This window comes from Cladophialophora yegresii, assembly GCF_000585515.1.
Source record: "Cladophialophora yegresii CBS 114405 chromosome Unknown aczIN-supercont1.6, whole genome shotgun sequence".
NCBI classification, from domain to species: Eukaryota; Fungi; Ascomycota; class Eurotiomycetes; order Chaetothyriales; family Herpotrichiellaceae; genus Cladophialophora; species Cladophialophora yegresii.
Genome location: NW_006913050.1, coordinates 468,726 through 488,979, shown reverse-complemented (window position 1 = coordinate 488,979; position 20,254 = coordinate 468,726). Strand labels below are relative to the sequence as shown.

The 20,254-nt window shown below is 52.9% G+C and overlaps 9 protein-coding genes across 9 annotated transcripts; 8 read left to right on the top strand and 1 right to left on the bottom strand.

Moving 5' to 3' along the window:
• Positions 1-512: 512 nt before the first annotated feature.
• A1O7_08177 (uncharacterized protein) lies at positions 513-1,664 on the top strand (the record flags this gene model as incomplete). The annotated part of the gene is made up of 1 exon (XM_007762171.1): positions 513-1,664. The coding sequence occupies one exon, from the start codon at positions 513-515 to the stop codon at positions 1,662-1,664; it is 1,152 nt and encodes a 383-aa protein (XP_007760361.1).
• Positions 1,665-1,927: 263 nt separating this feature from the next.
• A1O7_08176 (ubiquitin carboxyl-terminal hydrolase L3) lies at positions 1,928-2,743 on the top strand (the record flags this gene model as incomplete). Its single annotated transcript, XM_007762170.1, has 2 exons — positions 1,928-1,967; positions 2,043-2,743. 2 exons carry the CDS (start codon positions 1,928-1,930, stop codon positions 2,741-2,743), a joined length of 741 nt encoding a protein of 246 aa, XP_007760360.1.
• Positions 2,744-2,948: 205 nt separating this feature from the next.
• Positions 2,949-4,211, bottom strand: A1O7_08175 (uncharacterized protein; the record flags this gene model as incomplete). The annotated part of the gene is made up of 1 exon (XM_007762169.1): positions 2,949-4,211. The coding sequence occupies one exon, from the start codon at positions 4,209-4,211 to the stop codon at positions 2,949-2,951; it is 1,263 nt and encodes a 420-aa protein (XP_007760359.1).
• Positions 4,212-5,045: 834 nt separating this feature from the next.
• On the top strand, positions 5,046-6,063 carry A1O7_08174 (uncharacterized protein; the record flags this gene model as incomplete). Its single annotated transcript, XM_007762168.1, has 2 exons — positions 5,046-5,118; positions 5,180-6,063. The coding sequence occupies 2 exons, from the start codon at positions 5,046-5,048 to the stop codon at positions 6,061-6,063; spliced, it is 957 nt and encodes a 318-aa protein (XP_007760358.1).
• A 900-nt stretch (positions 6,064-6,963) lies between these two features.
• On the top strand, positions 6,964-10,298 carry A1O7_08173 (insulysin; the record flags this gene model as incomplete). The annotated part of the gene is made up of 2 exons (XM_007762167.1): positions 6,964-7,194; positions 7,251-10,298. 2 exons carry the CDS (start codon positions 6,964-6,966, stop codon positions 10,296-10,298), a joined length of 3,279 nt encoding a protein of 1,092 aa, XP_007760357.1.
• A 414-nt stretch (positions 10,299-10,712) lies between these two features.
• On the top strand, positions 10,713-11,695 carry A1O7_08172 (uncharacterized protein; the record flags this gene model as incomplete). Its single annotated transcript, XM_007762166.1, has 3 exons — positions 10,713-10,753; positions 10,801-11,253; positions 11,314-11,695. The coding sequence occupies 3 exons, from the start codon at positions 10,713-10,715 to the stop codon at positions 11,693-11,695; spliced, it is 876 nt and encodes a 291-aa protein (XP_007760356.1).
• Positions 11,696-12,859: 1,164 nt separating this feature from the next.
• On the top strand, positions 12,860-13,543 carry A1O7_08171 (uncharacterized protein; the record flags this gene model as incomplete). The annotated part of the gene is made up of 3 exons (XM_007762165.1): positions 12,860-12,882; positions 12,935-13,095; positions 13,152-13,543. The coding sequence occupies 3 exons, from the start codon at positions 12,860-12,862 to the stop codon at positions 13,541-13,543; spliced, it is 576 nt and encodes a 191-aa protein (XP_007760355.1).
• Positions 13,544-14,591: 1,048 nt separating this feature from the next.
• A1O7_08170 (glyceraldehyde-3-phosphate dehydrogenase) lies at positions 14,592-15,905 on the top strand (the record flags this gene model as incomplete). The annotated part of the gene is made up of 6 exons (XM_007762164.1): positions 14,592-14,639; positions 14,691-14,704; positions 14,775-14,838; positions 14,895-15,579; positions 15,640-15,810; positions 15,871-15,905. The coding sequence occupies 6 exons, from the start codon at positions 14,592-14,594 to the stop codon at positions 15,903-15,905; spliced, it is 1,017 nt and encodes a 338-aa protein (XP_007760354.1).
• Positions 15,906-16,684: 779 nt separating this feature from the next.
• Positions 16,685-19,888, top strand: A1O7_08169 (histone deacetylase 6/10; the record flags this gene model as incomplete). Its single annotated transcript, XM_007762163.1, has 9 exons — positions 16,685-17,225; positions 17,298-17,598; positions 17,654-17,667; positions 17,721-17,859; positions 17,926-18,377; positions 18,432-18,543; positions 18,641-18,688; positions 18,753-18,816; positions 18,917-19,888. The coding sequence occupies 9 exons, from the start codon at positions 16,685-16,687 to the stop codon at positions 19,886-19,888; spliced, it is 2,643 nt and encodes an 880-aa protein (XP_007760353.1).
• Positions 19,889-20,254: the final 366 nt, after the last annotated feature.

Genomic DNA, 20,254 nt, shown 5'->3' with positions numbered 1-20,254 from the left:
CGAAGATCGGAGATGACGATATGACACGGCTAGAGAAATCCACCCACTCCACCGTCTGGCAGGAGTACGAGAAGTCGGAGTGTTTCCATTGGAAACAGGAAGGGAAGCCTCGAGAGTAGATATCATACAAACTTGTCGTATCACCCACTTACAGGTATGTGCTGGATGCTGCCGACACTCTCGTTAGCCTGCCATCGTGGACGGGATGGATGTCCATATCTGGAGGCTGGTCGGCCAGCAGGCCAAATTGACTGTAGAAAAGAGCTTGCCATCGACACAAGAAGCATTGTCGCTCCGGTGATCAGTGCGAAATGCGAAAGGACGGGTCAGTGTTGACGTTGGAACAAAGTCATTCGGTAGAAGCGAGGAATGGTGGGAAGGGTCAAGTCAGGTAGGGGTGAGAACGGAGTAAGAATTTGTCAAAGCTCCTCTTCGTCTGAAATCCCTGCGGCCAACCTCCTGCCGCCTGTTGATGAGCTTCGAGTTTTCACTTGCACCTCATTAAAGCCTCGATGCAGCCGACTATTCTCTTCCAGAATGAAGCGGGTACTGTTTACTTGATCGATCTACCAACGTCAATCCAAAATGGTCAAGACACTGTCTACACGTTAAAATCCTCGGAACCTCTTGAGTTTCCATACCTGAGCACCGAACCAAAGGGTGCGAAGCGACATGCTGCACTCGCCGCGCTCTCATTGAAGGAACGCTCGTACCATGCATCTGTGCAGGAGAGGATATCTCTGGCACTAGCCGAGATCCGGAGTCATCTACAGGCAACTGGTCAAGGCGGTATTTGGTGCTACCCTCCTCACGCCTTGATCACCAATGCTGCTCCAGAGTTGAGCAATAGTAATTATTCGCCAGGACCACCTGTTATCTTGTCGACCACTGAGCTTCGCACTCATTTCTCCTCGCTTCGTGATCTGGCAGGCAATGTGGTCTGCAATCTTCGATCTGCCGCTGCGATTGTTACAGTGACGAGTCATGGAGAATTTGTTATCCCACCAAGATCTACATTTATTCTGGCAAGCCTCGAACAGGGGTTGCCTGCTTTTGTGCTCGCCCGAGAAGGCTTCTTCCGCGAATGTCCTGGTTTTGAACTCATTCTGATGGATCCACCCTGGTCCAACCGCTCTGTCCGGCATTCCGGTGCTTACAGAACGCAAGAGAATCAAGTTCAAGATCCGTTTGATGAAGCTTTGCGGATCTTCATGAGAGTGTGTGCTCCACAAGGTTGGCTCGCCGTCTGGATCACTAATAAGTCCTCGATCCGAGCCATGGTTCTGCAGACATTGGAAACCATGGACCTCCACTTACAAGAGGAATGGATCTGGATCAAAACAACAATTCATGGTGAACCTGTTACACAGCTTGACGGAGTATGGCGGCGACCATACGAAATCCTCCTATTATTTCAAAAAGGGGTATCACCTAAGAGGATGAAAAGAAGGATCATCGCCGGCGTGCCAGACGTGCATTCGCGGAAACCGTGCCTGAAGATGTTGTTGCAAGAGCTGCTGCCCCCGGATTACCGTGCACTGGAGCTATTTGCAAGGAGTCTTACCGCTGGCTGGTGGTCGTGGGGCGATGAAGTATTGAGGTTTCAACACGAAAGCCAGTGGGCTGACTCAATCATTGAGCTTAGGAGCGACAACCCTCTTTGAGTCAAGGGAGGATTCGTGAAAGGGGACAGCAATCGCACCACCAAGACTGAGGCGGGGCACTCCAGGCGGATGAGGTTTCGGCTCGCTCTGCGCTGCAAGGCTGGCACTTGGGCCAATCAAACGCCTTTGGTGCCTGAGTGTCCCGCGGTTGACGCAATAGGCATTGCCTGCCGCGTGCCTCTTTTGTACCCTTCTCCGGTGCCTCACTTGGTCTTCGTTCTCGCGTTATCGAGACAGCTCTACTACCCAACAGGTCAGACATAATGGCGGAAGCCGCGAAGAGAAAGATGTTCGTCCCACTGGGTGAGTGAGCAGCCCTCAACTCCGCCCACTCTATATCTGAGGAGGGGTCGCGCTGACTGATCAACCCTCACCTAGAGAACAATCCAGAGGTCATGACCAACCTCTCACGAGAACTTGGTCTCTCCTCATCCCTGCAATTCCACGAAGTCTACTCCCTCGACGAACCCAGTCTTCTTGAGTTTCTACCTCGACCCGCCGTTGCCCTGCTCTTAGTATTTCCCGTCACCTCCACATATGAGAAATTCCGAGCCGAAGAAGACTCATCGGCGGAGGCATACACCGCGTCAGGCGACCAAGAGCCCGTGATCTGGTTTAAACAGACCATCGGCAACGCTTGCGGTCTCATCGGCCTATTACACGCCATCACGAACGGTGCAGCGAGATCGAACATCGTCGAAGGCAGTGATCTGGATAAATTACTCAAGCAAGCCCTGCCCCTCAAACCGATGGAACGCGCCGAGCTGCTCTACAATAGCCCTACACTCGAAGCAGCCCACGCCGGTGCCGCCTCCAAAGGTGAAACAGAAGCACCAGAAGCTGACGCAGCTATCGATCTGCACTTTGTTGCATTTGTCAAAGACAAAGATGGCTACTTATGGGAAATGGATGGCTCACGGAAAGGGCCGCTGAAGAGAGGCTTTCTAGGTCCGGAGGACGATGTTTTGAGCGAGAAGGGTCAGGAGTTGGGTGTAAAGTCATTCTTGAAGAGAGAAGAGGCCGCTGGTGGAGGTGAGTTGCGGTTTAGCGTTGTCATGCTGGGGCCCAGCTTCGACTGAACTTTGACACGATCCGGATAACTTCGAGGGTTGGCTCGCTGGGCTTTGGGGCTTATGAGGAACCTAACTTGCACTGCATTGCAGGCGCTGTGGAGAGGTTGCCGCATCCTGCTCGATCAATGGCACAACTGAGCCGCACGACGGAACGGGAAGCATACGACGGAACTGACCTAGATGAATGTAATATACTGGACGTAATGTTCGTTCAGCTGGCACCAATTCCTCCCAAGGGCTTCTCATCGCCGTCTTCTTCACGAGCCTCAGGATCATCCACCTCCTCTTCGATCCTCGTCTCCCCACCGCGCTCTTTCCTCTCGCCAGCATTGTCATCGTCCTGCTCCTCGGACTCGTCCTTCTTCTCCGTCTCGGTCTGCTTCCCCTGCTCCTGCTCATGTTGCAACATCTGAATCGCGGCCTCGGCTGCCGCAGTTGCCCTCTCATCCCTGCGCGCTCGTCTCGTGTTGCGCACATCCCACAGCCCTTCCAGATCCATCTCGACGCGCTTCTCCTCCGTGAACATCTGCACGACGATCCTTGGTGCATTGCTCCGTGACCCAAAACCAACGTACTCGTCCTCCCCCGGATTATGATACTCTTCCTCCCCGTCCAACGGAGACTCTTGCGCTTTCCTCCTCGCCCTCTCCGACACCTCGCCGGCGGCCTCTCCCTGCACTTGCACAATCTCTTCCGCTGGCATCTCCTCCGAAAGCACAGCCTCGTCCACACTCCCCATATTAACGCAGATCCAACCCGTGGTGATCCCGTCGTCCGCGCCATGCCCACTGACTGTATTCCCCACACTCTGCGCCAACTTCATGCGCCTGGCCTTCCGGCGGAGCTTCAATTTCAACTCATTTCGCCCCAGTAGCCCGTCCGCGTAGGGTCTTAGTTTAAACTCCTTGCGCGCCCACCGGCAGAACCGATCCGCCGAGACGTTCAGGTGCTTCACCGACCGCGCGGTGCCGATGACCATAAGCAGGTTGGAGCCCAGCGCCGGCGGGGGGTCGAGGTGTCGTAGATCGAGGAGGACAAGGTTATCCAGCCCGATTTGGGTAGACAAGTGCGTCAGCACCGTGGCGAGAATGGCGGGCGGGTTCGCTGGGAGGGGCGGGATCTCTTGCAGCGCCAGCAGGGGGCTGATCGGGGAGGGAGGTAACGGGTCTTCGATTTGGAGGTACCATGGCACCTGTATTGAGTCTGCAGAGGAGGGAGGTTGAGGTGGAGGAGGGAAGGGGTCGGAGGCGGAGGATGTGTCTGACGTTTGGAGAGATTGGCGTAAGGGTCCGAATTGGCTACGGCTGCTGAGTTTTCTGGTAGATTGGAATCTTGGTAATGGTGGTGGTTGTGTCGAGAGTCGTGATCTAGAGGCCTGTGCTGGAATCGATACCTGTACTCCAGCCAGCGAGCCAACTGCTTCGAGAACTGAGCCGCCGCGACATGACGTGCATCGCACGATGGATCGATTCATTTCGCTCGCTGTATGTCGCAGGATGCTAGGGCGTCGTGAACGTGTCTTTCCCCGAGGATTTCGAACAATCCGGGATATTGGGAGGCAGAATCAATTGAGAGGGTTCTTCCTGATGTCAATTGTCTGGCACGCATGCATTTCTAGAATGGGGATCATCGTTCTTCCATATCCGGACCATCAAGAACCGTCTCCCAATCTCTTCTCCTCGCTCTGCAAGGCTGTGGGGAGCACATGTCGTTAATTGACGGGTGTCATGCTTTGGGACAGGCTCGCAAATTTCGATTCTGAAGTCACCGTCGTCGCCGTGTTGCAGACCCGCAGCGTCGTTCATTTTTGTCTCGAGCCTCGTCCGGCTATATGCACGACCATCGGAGTTAGGCTTGGCTCCCTTCTGACCTGCATACGAATACCATGATTAGGTATAGTGACTAAAGGATGACACGAGAGGATATCGAATTCCGCGGCATGATGCAGAAAATCACTTGCAGAGCGGCTTATTTGCTATCTTAGTTGAGGAATCTGATCTATACAAAGCACTGAATGTGGCTTGCTGACAGGCTCTGCATTGCCTCTGGCCGCGGATCTTGTCTCGGCGCTAACCGATATCCAACACAATACTATGCTACGGCGGAGAATGGCATGGCGTTACGGCGTATACTCCGTGCTGTGATAGAACCGCCATGTAGGGCTGATGGGACAGACTGTTATAAAGCATTCAGTTGACCCGGCATGGGAGATCCCACTAGCCGGTACTACCTTCTTCCAGGGTGGATGATTCAGGACAGACTCTGGTAGTCATTCACTGAGCACAATATTCTTGGGTCCAGAAAGGCCATGGCTTTTGGTTTCGCAACCACGGGGGATGAGGTGGTCGAGGCATTCAAGGATCGGGTCATTGGCAAGACGTGTATGGGTTTCCGAGTCAGTCGGTTTTCGCTATGATATGAACGCTGACAATCTCCCTTTAGTCTTGATCACGGGTCCGACTCCAGGAGGGATAGGTGCTGAAACCGCGCTCAGCCTTGCAAAAGCGGACCCGAAGCGCCTGATACTAGCGGGTCGGTCGCAGCAGAAGATCCAGCCGCTTGTCGAACAGATCCAGAAAGAGAAGCCCAACGTCGAGGTCAGCTTCGTTCAGGTTGATCTGGCGAGTCTGAGTTCAGTACGCAAGTCTGTCGACCGGATCAACTCTGTGCTGGCTGGTGATAAAATCGACGTGCTGATCTTGAATGCTGCGATCATGGCTTGTCCATATGCTCTCACTGTGGATGGGTTTGAAAGTCAATTCGGGACAAATCACCTGGGCCATTTCTTGTTGGGGAATCTGCTCTTGAGAGGAGATCTGGTGCGCTCGCGAATCGTGGTCGTCAGCAGCTCGGCATCCGAACGGAAAGCAGACTATGCTTTTGCCCCCCTAAAGGACATCTCCTACGACCATGACAAGAAATATGATCCCGTCCAGGCCTACACTTTCTCAAAGTCATGCAATAACATGTATGCCCGTCGCCTCGCAAGAGAGCTCAAGCCCAAGGGCATCGTTGTCTTCAGTCTTAACCCTGGAAGCATTATTACGAACCTCCAAAGTTATATGACGGAGGAGGTCAGGAATCTGGCGATTGAGGCGGCAAAGAGGGAGAATCCAGAGTTCGAGGTCCCTGTACGGAAGACGCTGCAGCAAGGGGCTTCCACTCAGCTTTGTGCTGCCTTGGATCCAAGTCTTGAACCTGAGTCTGGAGCGTACCTTGATCACTGTCAGGTCAAGGAGCCGGCTGTTCACGATGGCCATGCAGCATTCGCCGATCAGGTCTGGGAATTGAGCGAACAGCTTGTCGGTGAGAAGTTCCCGTTCTAGGACTGCCCGGAGTGAGGACCACGATGCATACGAGTTGTAGTCGACTCAGAGAGAGGCCAGCACCGAAGCGACAAGATACATAGCTCCCTTGCTCTTCCTCTTCCTCATCATGGAAGCTGCGATGACTAGATGCAACAAACGTGAGCCATACCTCAACCACGAATTACCCACCTGTTTGTCCATTTGAGGGCTTGTGCAACAGCTCAGTGACGTCGTGGTCGCTGTTCGAGGAAGAATTCTCCCTTTTTGTGTTGCCATGGCAGTGTCAAACGCATGGTCTTGCTGGTCTATGCAAGGCTACACTGGCATTGCGCCAATAGTATATCCTCAAGAGGGGAGAGTGCAGCATGTCGAGTAACAGTCACGGCGTTGTGCTTCATCTGCATGCCGCCAGAAAGGCGCGTGATCAGAACACCACCTCGCAATCTGCACATGTATCCGGAGAGCCTTCTTCACCGCGTTGCCTCCGACCAATGAAGCCAGAAGCAAGGAGCGTGGAACTCAACGTAAATCAGTGTAGAACGCGCTCACGGTCAGAGCAAAGTGAAAGCGCGAAGCTAATGACCCTGGGCGCGGGTTGTCCTCGATTTGGCTTGGCAGGATCATTGCCATCGCCTGGAGGCGGAAAGTCGCATAACCAGGCGGAATGTTTGCTTCGAAGAAATTGCCCATGAGTACTTGAGGTTTCAGTTGGACCGTGACGCATTCTTTGTGCCTGCCTGGTGGTTTGCAACGGCCTACATCTCCTATATGAGACTTTCCGTCCGTCTAGCATCTTGCTCGTTCCCCTCCTTTCGATCAGTCGTCCCTGTGGCATTCCGTCCTCGGCTGTTCTCAAAATCGCTGGCGGCCACCCCTCGATTTCCGCAAGCCACTCCCACTCGATCATACGCAACAGTCATGAATTCAGCGAGACGGATAACGGACGAACTGGAAAAGCCCGATCTTGACGACAGGTCATACCGAGTCATCGAGCTGCCGAACAAGCTTGAGGCACTGCTCGTTCATGATGCCCAGACAGACAAAGCCAGTGCAAGTCTCAATGTCAATGTGGGGAATTTCTCAGACGAAGAGGATATGCCTGGCATGGCTCACGCCGTCGAGCATCTCCTCTTCATGGGCACAGAGAAGGTACGCTACAGGCCTCTATATGACGGTTGTATGCTCTCATGCTGACGGCGATGTAGTATCCGGTAGAAAACGAGTACAGCTCGTACCTTTCCTCAAACGCTGGTCACTCCAATGCCTACACGGCTGCTACTCAGACGAACTACTTCTTCGAATGTGCCGCCCAGCACGAATCAAATGAGAAGCTTACGAACGGGAACACTGAGAGCGGGGTGAATGGCACATCGGCAGGGCCTCTGTATGGGGCACTTGACCGGTTTGCGCAGTTCTTCGTCAAGCCCCTTTTCCTTGAGAATACTCTCGACAGAGAGCTAAGAGCAGTGGACTCGGAGAACAAGAAAAACCTACAGAGTGATGGATGGAGACTGTCCCAGTTGGCCAAGTCGCTGTCAAACCCTCGGCACCCGTACCACCACTTCTCCACCGGGAATCTACAAACGCTGAGAGACGAGCCTGAGAAACGAGGTGTTAAGATTCGAGATGAGTTCATCCGGTTTTATGAGCGACACTACTCTGCGAACAGAATGAAACTTGTGGTGATGGGCCGCGAGTCTCTAGATGAACTTGAGAGCTGGGTGGTAGAACTCTTCTCTGAGGTCAAGAACCAAGACCTATGTCAGAATCGATGGGATGGCGTCGAGATGTTGACCAAAGACCAGCTTTCAACCGAAATCTATGCAAAACCCGTCATGGAGTCCCGTTCTTTGGAGATCAGCTTCCCCTGGCAAGATGAGGAGGACATGTTCGAGACCCAGCCGGCGAGATACATCAGTCACTTGATCGGCCATGAGGGTCCTGGTAGTATTCTAGCATACCTCAAGGAGAGGGGTCTAGCTCAGACTCTGTCAGCTGGTTACCATCCTGTCTGTCCAGGATCGGCTTTCTTCGAGATTGAGGTTGGTCTGACACCTGATGGGCTCAAAAACTACCATGAGATCGTCAAGATCGTCTTCAAGTACATCGGAATGATGAAAGCAAATCCTCCAGTTGAATGGATGCACCAGGAGATGAAGAACATGGCCGAGGTCGACTTCAAATTCCGCCAGAAATCGCCCGCCAGCAGGTTCACAAGTGCCACAAGCAGTGTCATGCAGAAGAATGGGCTACCGCGCAGCTGGCTTCTGAGCAGCACCAGCAAGTTTAGGAAATTCGACGCCAAAGCCATCATAGAAGCCATGCAATATCTTCGGGAGGACAACTTCAGGCTCATGATCGTTGCACAGGAGTATCCAGGCGACTGGGACCAGAAGGAGAAATGGTACGGCACGGAGTACAAAGTTGAGAAGGTGCCAACCGATGTCTTGTCCGATGTACGAAAAGCGTTGTCCAACCAGGAGTCGGACAGAATACCTGATCTGCATCTTCCGCACAAGAATGAGTTTATCCCTACAAACCTGGACGTGGAGAAGACCGAAGTCAAGGAGCCTGCAAAAGCACCTAAGTTGCTTCGAAACGACGACAAGCTCCGGCTGTGGTGGAAGAAGGATGACACTTTCTGGGTGCCGAAGGCGAATCTCAACATCAAAGTCCGCAACGCCGTCACATATGCGAATCCTGCCAATTATGTCAAGACGAACCTGTTCATCAGTCTGGTTAAAGATGCTCTTTCAAGCTACTCGTATGACGCTGAAATATCAGGACTGGCTTACGGGATTGGGGCAAACATGCTCGGCTTCGACATAAGTGTGCACGGATACAACGACAAAATGGCGGTTTTACTCGAAAAGATCTTGACCACGATAAGATCTCTTGAGATCAGATCTGACCGTTTTGACATCATCAAGGAGAGGACGGCCAGGAAGTACAAGAACTGGGCATACCAGCAACCATACTACCAAATCGGAGATTACACCAGATGGCTATTGAATGAAAGGTCATGGATGAACGATACCTACGCTAAGGAACTTCCACACATCACCGTTGAAGATCTTCGAGTGTTTGTGTCAGATTTGCTGCAACAGGCACATATCGAGGTTCTGGCACACGGCAACCTATACAAGGAGGAAGTAAAGAAGATTGGTAACCTGATCGAGTCGTCACTCAAACCCCGAGCTTTGCCTCCGTCCGAGTGGCTATTACGGAGAAACGTCATTGTGCCAGAAGGAAGCAATTTCATCTACAAGCACAAATTGGGCGACCCTGCAAATGTCAACCACGCAATTGAGTATTACTTGGACGTTGGGCACGTCATGGACCTCGATCTCCGGGCGAAGCTGCAACTCTTTGGCCAAATGACCGACGAACCCGCTTTCGACCAGCTCCGAACCAAGGAGCAGCTTGGTTATGTCGTGTGGAGCGGGGTGCGACCCGCGGCCGTTACCATGGGCTATCGAGTTCTCATACAGAGCGAGCGAGACCCCGACTACCTGGAATCACGCATCAATGCCTTTTTGCTCAAGTTCCGATCGGATCTTGAGACGATGTCAGACGAAGAATTCGAGGGCCATAAGCGCAGTCTCGTCAACAAGAGAATGGAAAAGCTCAAGAATCTTGACTTTGAGACCAACCGTCTGTGGGCCTACATCAGTGGCGAGTACCTCAATTTTACCCAAGTCGATCGGGATGTTGGCGTCATCCGCCAGCTCACGAAAGACGACATCAAACAGTTCTACAAACAATACATTGACCCAGAGTCTCCTAAGCGAAGAAAGGTGTCGATTCATCTTGAGGCTCAAGCTTCGAGCGAGGTGCCTGAAGTCTCACCGGCAGAACAGAAGGAACAGTTCAGGGGCCTCTTCGGACAAGTTCTTGGTTCTTTAGGCGTCGATGTGGATGAAGCACGGCTGACACATGAGTTGGAAAACGTCGAACTAACCAACCAGCCACAGCTCTTGGAAGCGACCAAGCAGTACATCGGTACATCTATTCCAGCCTCAAAGACGGAAGAGGTTCTGGGTCAGCTAAAGGAAGCGGTCCCTCAGATACAAATGGCTCTGAAGATTAAGACCGCCGAGTCGCCCAAGGATCCCAACGAGGTGGCGGCCAAGTTGCCGCCTCCCGTGATCATAAAGGACGCCGCGAAATGGCGAGCTGGCTTGGAGGTAACAAGGGGGCCTGTCCCCGTAGAAGATGTGCAGGGCTTTGAAGATGTCGAGTCCAAGCTTTGAAGCTGCACTCGGTCATCGGGGCTGGGGGGATCTGGAAAAGGCCATAATGAGAAAGAGGTCATGACTCTGTCTGGCTGTCCATCGCAATACGGCGTTGTTGGCAAAAGTCATAATGTGTCTGTACAGTAGACCATAGATGTTGCAAGACGACTCAGCTAATAAGACAACAAATCCTGGCGCCAAATGCGTAATTCTCGTGCATTTCTCAAGCTCCTGTCACCCTTGAGCTGCGCGCTCTTCGTGCTTCGGGTGTGACGTGACAATCGCGGGCACATACGAACATCGTCTGTGATCGCTTCCAGCAAACACCGCCAGACATCAAGCTTGCTGACTTCTTCTACCACCACCACTCCCCCAAGGTGATATCTAGGGACTTTGCTACTCCACCCGCCGAGCAGCTTGAACGTCTTTACAATGTCGACACTCACGACGACCACCCTGAACACGTCTTTCCCGTACGACTGACTCTACCCTGCAATGCTACAATCTAACAACATAAAAGGCCTATACTTCCAGCACCATTTACAGCCAATCAACCCCCAACCATTCGACTGTACCCTCTTTCAAACTACACCTTTGGTACCAAGGAGACGCAGCCAGAGGAAGACCCCTCGGTCCTGGCGAGATTAAAGAGGCTCGAGGAACATTATGACAACTATGGCATGAGGCGGACGTGCGAGGGCATCCTAGTCTGCCACGAACATAATCACCCGCATGTGCTCATGCTGCAAATCGCCAATGCCTTCTTCAAACTGTATGTTCTGGTCCCCTGCTTCGCTCTGAGACTAGCTAGGGCAAAACTGATCGCATCGGAATTGGATAGGCCAGGCGACTATCTCCCTCATGACGCGGACGAGATCGAAGGATTCAAGCAGCGCCTGAACGAAAGACTGGCACCTACAAACCCCAAAGAAGGAGACACCGAGTGGGAAGTCGGGGACTGTCTGGCCCAGTGGTACGCAGGTCTCGGTCAATGTCCCTACCTATGAATCACACAAATCTAACAAGCAGCCAGGTGGCGTCCTAACCACGAAACATTCCTCTACCCTTTCCTCCCCGCCCATGTCTCCCGTCCCAAGGAACTCAAGAAGCTTTACCTCATCCACCTCCCTCCCAACAAGGTGCTTTCTGTACCCAAGAATATGAAACTGTTGGCCGTGCCCTTGTTCGAGCTGTACGATAACACCGCACGCTATGGGCCGCAGCTGAGTGCCATTCCACATTATCTGTCGAGGTACCGGTTTGAGTATGTCGATGAAGAGGGCAAAGTTGCGAGCGTCATGCCTGGGGCAGGGCCTTTGCCAGGTCCCGAAGGGACTGCTCCTGTGAGTATTAAGGTGTTGGCGGATGGGGACGCCGCTGCAACAGTGGAAATGGAGGTTACAAATGGCCATTGAGGCGTCGGATCGGAAATTCTGCGCGAGGGTGTTGCCGCGACACTCCAGCGGACTTGGATTCTCAAACATGAACCCTCGAGACACGTGTTAGCTCAATACCGAAAGACGACTTTGGACGCTGTCCAGTGCAAGGTCTACGCGGAGGCTCCGCGGTTACACACCATGTCGAGCGACAGAGCTTGTGCTTAAAGGACTCGAACAACGGGCGGCATTCAGCTCGAGAATCATGCCAAAGTCGAGTTGCAGACGCTGGCCGCACTGTCGCCCAATGGACAAACCAGGAAGCTTAAGGCTATGTAAGATGCTGCGTACGGTGGAGCGAGAAGAGTATGAGAGACTCAGGACGAGGGCGAGGACGTGGCTGCGCAAAGCTAAGCGTTCAGTCGAGTGTTACTCGCCTGGGAGAACACATGGTTTAGGATTCCGTGATAGATACTTGCGCTTGAAGGCTGTGATTTCGACTTCTTTGCTATCCTGGGTCTCCAGATCACTGGACAGAGTTGACCTGCATGGGATCTCAGCAGCTATATCTTCTCCACGCCGGCCAACCATGCCAAATTCTCATTCTCGGCTCTCTCGAACCCATCATTAGATGCGACGTTTAGCCATGGGTATGCTATGACTCTAAAAAGCCGTGTCCACGTCCTTTGGTTCTAGATGTGTTTTAAGCATTTCGTGCAATTGCTTGAATACACAGTACCGCTCATGCACCTGTTGAAGGCTTGGTTAAGTTACTTTCCGTGATGGACACTTGATCAGCGCCATCCACCTCGCAATCAGGAGGGTTCCACAGCGTGCTAGCGAGCCATGCAGAATAACGAGATGTCACTGTGTACTCCGTACGGCGCCTTTATTTTGCAATAGAAGGCTCGCAAATCCCGCTGGTGAGTGAGCCACTGATCACGTTACTTCATACGCGACTTATCCTCGGTGGCAGGTAGAGTTTAGCCGGAGTTGCATTGTTGCCTCCAGTGCCCGCCATCCGCTTCTTCTCCAACCTCCAGACCCTTGGCAGGCGAAATTTACAGATTCGCAATCTTGGTGATCTGGCCAGACGAACTCTCCACCAGAACCTCGGGCCTTCTAATAGAGCTTCTCCCAATCCTACCTGAGCAGCCTCGTCCTCGCACTTTGCACCCTTTCAGTCCACGCTCAACCGTTACCATGAATTTCATGAATCCTCAAGTGTACGTATTGCGCTTCCGGCCCAGACTTGGGCTCGTGACTGACTATCTGCAGCACCAACTTGGTGATCATCCTTGGGATGATGCAAGTCTCGAAGCGCATACCCTTTGATGATCCGCAAGTTCTTACCGGCGTCCGCATTCTCTATGCTGTGTCGAACCTGCTCATCTTCGGGCTCTACTACTACATCGGCATGAAGATCAAAGCAAAGAGAGGTATGCAGCACAATGGACATCAATATGAAAACGACTGGGCTAAACCTAGCGTATAGATTTGACCACGTTGAAATATGTCGAGCCTGCGCCGATGGGCTCTGGCGAAGAACCCAAGCTCGTCACCACCACGATCCAAGAGTACGACCAGAACCAACTCACGGCTGCCTACAAAGCACAGCTGATGGGCGTTGGAATGATGGCTTTCATGCATATCTATCTCAAGTACACGAACCCGCTCTTGATCCAGTCCATCATCCCCCTCAAGGGTGCTTTCGAGAGCAATTTGGTCAAGGTCCACATCTTTGGCAAGCCCGCGGTGGGAGAGCTCAAGCGACCGTGGAAGGCGTCAGGCGGCATGATGGGTATGGGTCAAGGCGAGACAAAGAGCGACAAGGCTAGCATTGAGGCTGCTGAGCGGGCTGGTCGTGGAGGAGCGAAGGAAGAATAGACGGCGCAGGATGCAATGCTGCTCCAGTGCGGCGACTTTGGATGAATAGATACATTTCCGGACTCCATGGAGAACAATAGACACAAAAGCAGATGTTTGCCCGTTGATCAACTAGCTTTTATGCGCTGGTTTGTGGTTCATGGACAAGCAACTTAACCTCTTGCTTGACACTGTCCCATGCCACATGCAACAATCGGGCTTGGCTGCTCGTGTGATGCAACACCCGACGAAAACAGCGCGGAAGAATCGATAATCCGTCCCATGTGCCGTCTATGCGGGACCTGCCAGAGAAGCGAATCCTGGCGATTGGATGGTGTCAGTCGGATGGTGTGTCGCTGCTTTTTCTCAACAAGACAAGCTACCTGGCGTGTGGTGATCAAGGCATTGTTGAGTCATGTCTACACGTCAGGAACCCCGGCTGTCGCATTCAGGGACACTTGGTTTGTGTTGGACAGAGGCCTGAGCCGGAGTCAGGATGAAGTATAAAGCCTCGGAAGCCGTACTCCGTACGACTAGAGGTCGAATCAAGACACCATTCATACAAGTCATCGCTCGGATTCGCCCTGCAGAGCAAACCCGCCGTTCAATTCTCGTCCCGGTGACCATAGCATCAAACTGAGGTAGGTTATCGTAGTCGTTTTCGCATCGCCGGAGCTTTGACTGGAGACCGAAGTACAGCTGTCGTCGGCCAAGCAGGGGTCCGTCATTTGAGAGGACCGCTGCCGCTGCCCCTCAACGTCAACAAGCCCCACCATCGTTCACCTGTCACTCACTCACCAGTTGTTTCATAGGACTCTCAAAAAGCTCTGATCCTCCTCCTCACACCACGATCTTGTCCGTCATTCGAGTGTAGCCTTACTCTTTCTGAAAACTCCTAATCCGGCCATCCGAACACTTACCTGAGACTCATGTAAGTTGCATGCTCCCCTCATCAGCCCTCTTCTCAATGCTCTCATCTGCACATGTCGGTGTATAAAAGCTCCAGTCAAAGATCTTTCAGTAACTGACCAGAAGTTCTCTCTCTCACAGTCAACAGCTCGACAACAACATGCCTACTAAAGTCGGTATCAACGGTTTCGGCCGTATTGGTAGAATTGTAAGTGGCAGATAGCATTGTCGCCGTTCTTTGTAGCTAACTGTACTCCAGGTCTTCAGAAATGCGTAAGTGTCTGCGTTCGATGATACGCAGACCGGACTCTGGAAACTCCCCTTTGCTAACGCAGCTTCTCAGCGTCGAGCACGAGGACGTCCACGTCGTCGCCGTTAACGATCCCTTCATTGAGCCCAAGTACGCGGTACGTCACATTCGTCGTCCTTCACGAAGCTCGACCTCGATATTGACAGCGAACAGGCATACATGCTCAAGTATGACAGCACGCACGGCATATTCAAGGGCACAATCGAGGTCAAGGAGGATGCTCTGATCGTCAACGGCAAGGAGGTCAAGTTTTACATGAAGAGAGATCCTGCTGAGATCCCTTGGTCCGACACGGGCGCATACTACATCGTTGAGTCGACCGGTGTCTTCACAACCACAGAGAAGGCCTCTGCCCACTTGAAAGGCGGTGCAAAGAAGGTCGTCATCTCTGCTCCCTCAGCCGATGCTCCCATGTTTGTCATGGGTGTCAACAACGAATCCTACAAGTCCGACATCCCTGTTATCTCCAATGCCTCTTGCACCACCAACTGCCTTGCACCTCTGGCCAAGGTCATCAACGACAAGTTCGGTATGAAGGAGGGTCTAATGACGACCATCCACTCATACACCGCTACCCAGAAGACCGTCGACGGACCTTCGGGCAAGGACTGGCGAGGCGGTCGTGCTGCTGCTCAGAACATCATCCCCAGCAGCACTGGCGCAGCCAAGGCTGTGGGCAAGGTCATCCCGACTCTTAACGGCAAGCTCACTGGCATGTCCATGCGTGTTCCCACCTCCAATGTCTCGGTCGTCGATCTCACTTGCGTGCTCGAGAAGCCTGCCAGCTACGACGACATCAAGCAGGCAATCAAGGACGCTGCTGCCGGTCCCCTGAAGGGTACGTTTATTGAACACCAGTGACCACTTTCTCATACGACAAGAGACTGATGAGACGCAGGTATTTTAGCATATTCCGAGGACGAGCTGGTCTCCAGTGACCTGAACGGTGACCTTCACTCCTCCATCTTTGATGCCAAGGCCGGTATCGCCCTCAACGACCACTTCGTCAAGCTTGTGTCCTGGTATGACAACGAGTGGGGCTATTCCCGACGTGTCATCGACCTGTTGGGTGAGTGCCCTTATCCGATCGGAAGAACTCGGGATGTGCAAGACTGACATTGAAATCTAGCCTACATCGCAAAGGTGGATGCCGGAAACGCTTAGAGTATGGCTTCCGCAGACTCCAGGGCTCCTCAAGCCTCCGATAATTTCATGCCGAACGAGGTTTCCGAGTTTGAGGTTCAAGTCGGTTGATGGAAGGGGACCACCGGAGAAAAGAATCCAAAGTGGAACATAGAACAAGCCTCGGGCGAGGATTGCTTAGCCTTGAATACTCAGTTCGTATCCTCTTTATGAGTCAATAACCACAACCTTATGGTCGACATCGAGGGAGTCGAACTCACTGTCGCTTGATAAAATAGACATGACTCACGTGACTTCACCCTCATCACGATGTCACATGATGTGGTCGTGGCTTCTTGGCGTCTCCTGTAACGGAGGCTTGTCAAACGCTTCAAGTTCATGCATGTACTGCGGCACGAGTATTCAGCAGTAAACTCATTCACCACCCACGTCAATCCGAAGTCCTCTGAAAATAGTTACTGAGGGCCGGATGAAACCTGTGTAGCCATCACCGACGCCTGCTAAAGCTGTCGCGGCTTAAAAGCAACTCCTAACCATAAAGACGAACAAAGGTGAGTGGTTACTAATGCACGCGACTATTTCCACGATGAACTAAGCTTTTATGCTATTCGAATGCGTGCGATATGGTGATTTAAACTGACATTTTGCAGTATTGGAGGGTTAAGTAGGCGTCTTTTCGTCTCACACAACTTCACATACTTTATATTCGCAGGAGTCGCCAGGGCGTTGTCTTCACCATGTCTCCGTCTTGACCTACGGCATTGTTGCGTCTTTAGCCCGGCCATAAGCTTTGTTTCAGAATGGCTCCAAACCCTCCGTCGCCTCCGAGGGGATTCCCTCAAGCTGCTAATGGACCGCGCTTTGCAAACCCATTCCCTCAGCTACCAGAACAGGCACTACTCTCCGAGGACATATCTATGCGAGAAACACCAGACATGTCAGGCGACATCAACAGTCGCTTAAGGATAGAGTCTCCCTCGGACGACACATCGGAGGATAGTCTCATGTCGGATTCAGACTCAGAGCCAGATGAGACTCTCACCAAGTCTCGGCGTGGGTTGCCGATCTCTACGCTTCCCACTGGCCTGTGCTATGATGACCGTATGCGGTATCACGCTGAAGTAGCAGCGACCAGTGCCGAAAATGTGCATCCCGAAGACCCCCGGCGGATCTATTACATCTTCAAGGAACTCTGTGAAGCTGGTCTGGTCGATGATAAGGATTACCCGCCTATGGTGGAGCAGCCCTTGAGGCGGATCGACGCCCGAGAGGCGACAAAGGAGGAGATCCTTCTGATCCATGATGAAGAAGACCATTACAAATTCGTCAGGTCGACAGCAGGTAGGTGCTCCTCGTGCTTATAACCGTACAACCAACATCGGATGTACTAATCACTTGCGGCGCCTACAACAGCTATGACGAACGCGGAACTCATAGACCTCTCGGAAAGTGCCGAGCAGGATTCAATCTATTTCAATCAGCTCTCGTTCTTTTCTGGGAAGCTATCCGCTGGCGCAGCTATCGAGACTTGCAAGGCTGTCCTGGACCGGAAAGTCAAGAACGCAATCGCCGTGATAAGACCGCCCGGTCATCATGCCGAGCCTTTGAAACCCATGGGCTTCTGCCTCTTCAACAACGTGTGTATCGCCTCGAAAGCCTGTCAAGTGGATGCGATACTCGGTCAAGAGTGCAGGAAGATCCTCATTGTGGACTGGTAGGTTGTTCGAAACCGAGGGTTATATACGCATAACTAATTCCGTGTGCCTCAGGGATGTACACCACGGTCAGTTGGGGTGCGCATCGTACTTGAGGAGTTCTAAGACTGACACGCCGCAGGGAACGGCTGCCAACGGGCCTTTTACAATGACCCAAACATCCTCTACATCTCCCTGCACGTCCATATGAACGGACAATTTTACCCGTCTGGCCCTGAAGGCGACATGTTCCACTGTGGCGAGGGTCCAGGCCTGGGGAAGTAAGTCATTCATCCCCACCTTTAGTTGAGTTCCTTTCTACCACAGACACTGATCATTCCTCTCAGAAACGTCAATATACCCTGGCCCTCGAAAGGCATGGGAGACGGCGACTACATCTACGCCTTCCAGTCCGTCGTCATGCCCATTGCGGTGGAGTTCGACCCAGATTTCGTAATTGTTGCAGCGGGCTTCGATGCCGCTGCTGGAGACGAACTGGGTGGTTGTTTCGTCACGCCGGCCTGCTACGCTCACATGACGCACATGCTCATGTCCCTTGCCGGAGGAAAAATTGCAGTCTGCCTTGAAGGGGGATACAACTTTGGTGCCATTTCGAAAAGCGCCCTCGCAGTCACGCGGACATTGATGGGTGAACCGCCCGATCGCTTGCAGGCCACGGCCGCGACATCCAGTGCCATTGACACTATAGCCAAAGTCCGAAACGTCCAGTCCAAGTATTGGCGGAGCATTTATCCCAAGGAACCCGTCGCAGGCATCTTCGGAGGAGAGAGGTTGCATGGTAAGAAATCGACAGAAACGGTCTGTCCAAAAGTAGGACTGACGAGCCGTGAAGATATCATTCGACGGTACCAGGCGATGCATCTCTATGACAAGTACAAGTTGACACAGTTGCATATTTTCCGGGACACGATCACCAGGTCGTTTGATCAGCAGGTTCTGGCCACGTAAGATATTACAGGCACACGTTGCATATTGATCCATGTCTACGCTCAACTAGTTGTGCACAGGGACAATAACCGTAGGGCGCTAACCGTATTCCAGGCCGAACTACGAAACCAAGAAAGCACTGATAGTCATCTTCCACGACTCGTAAGTTCCAGTCACTATAGTCGCTACCATTCTCTAGGCCGAGCTGACAGGGCTATGTACACAGACCTGATCTTCTCGCCTCGAATACTGGGATCTCCACGCAACAAAAACCACACGACACATGGCTGGTAAGTTCTTTTGCCTCGCCATACCGCCTCCTCTGCCTTCAGTACCCCATGCCCGTCTGTCTATCTGCCTGCCTACCAAGCTCACACACCTGCGCCAAAGGTTGACGGCACACAGTCGTACATTCACTGGGCGACCTCGCAAAACCACGGCGTCATCGATGTCAACATCCCCGAATTCATCACCGTCCCCGCGCCCGCGCCCGCCCCTGCGTTACCCGCAGACCAACCAGGCATAAAACCCGAGCAACAGTACGGAACCGCCGGGCTACTAGACCCTGCATCTGCCGCCACATCCACTCAACACCAATACAGCACATCCACCTCCGTCGAGTACGCGAGCGGGACCAGCGACCTCGCGCGGCGCGAGGGGGAGAAACTCGCGTCGTACCTCTGGGAGAACTACATCGAGCCCTACGCCTTCCCGCACGGCATCTTCCTCGTGGGCGCGGGCCACGCGTTCCACTCCGTCGCCAAGCTCATCTCCGACAACGACACCGTGTACCCTGCGCTATCGGGGGTTGTGGTGTTCAGCTCCACCCAGCCGATCCGGCCGGTTACTTCGGGCACGAACCACTGGGTGACGGGCTGGTATCGGGAGAATAGTCTCGTGTATGTGAGCGAGAAGCACAGTCTCTGGAAGAAGGAGAAGGAGAAGCAGGGGGGCAAAGTCTTCTCGAAGCGGTATGGGAGACTCGTCAAGAGTCCCGCCGAGGTGTTGAATGGGATGATGCTCCTGCATCGGGAGGAGGTCGTCAGGTGGATGACGGAGCGGATCGAGCAGAGGAGGGAGGCTATGGGGAGCAGTGAGGAAGAAGGAGAAGATGATGATGATAATGAAGAGGACGATGGTGAGGAGGATAGCACAAAGGCTGACGCGGACGGGGATAACGATGCTGATGCAGCCAAGAATGGTCAGGCCAGTAGTGATGCCGACACAATTGATGATCCGGCGGTCAAGGGGGAGAGCGGGAATGGAGATGGAGGTGGGATCGTTGTCAGCGCCGCAGGAGCGTCACCGCTCACAGGGGCTCCGTTGTCGAGAGGAGATGTGGTTATGACGACGGAGCAGTGACAGATTCCACGGTCTGGTCGACTATAGTAGCTGCGCACCTGCGGCCGGCGAATCTACTTTCTAGTATCTATCTGTTCTCATTTCACGCAAGCACGGTTGGAAGGGCAGATCGATGAAAGAATATGGAACAAGCAGAGAACGCGCTGGCAGATAGAGTTTGGAATCAATTCATTCCAGCATGATAGTAGCACTATGCCTGCAAGTTCAGGACCTCATCCTGTTGTACTCAGTATGCAGTAAGCTCATGTGTCTCTCTGCCTTGACCTCTATCTCGGCATCGTGTTGGGTAAATCTCCATGCTCACTCGTGCGTTTCTTCTCATTTTGACTAACGACGTCGAGGTATGGGGTTTCTCTGCTGGTGTTC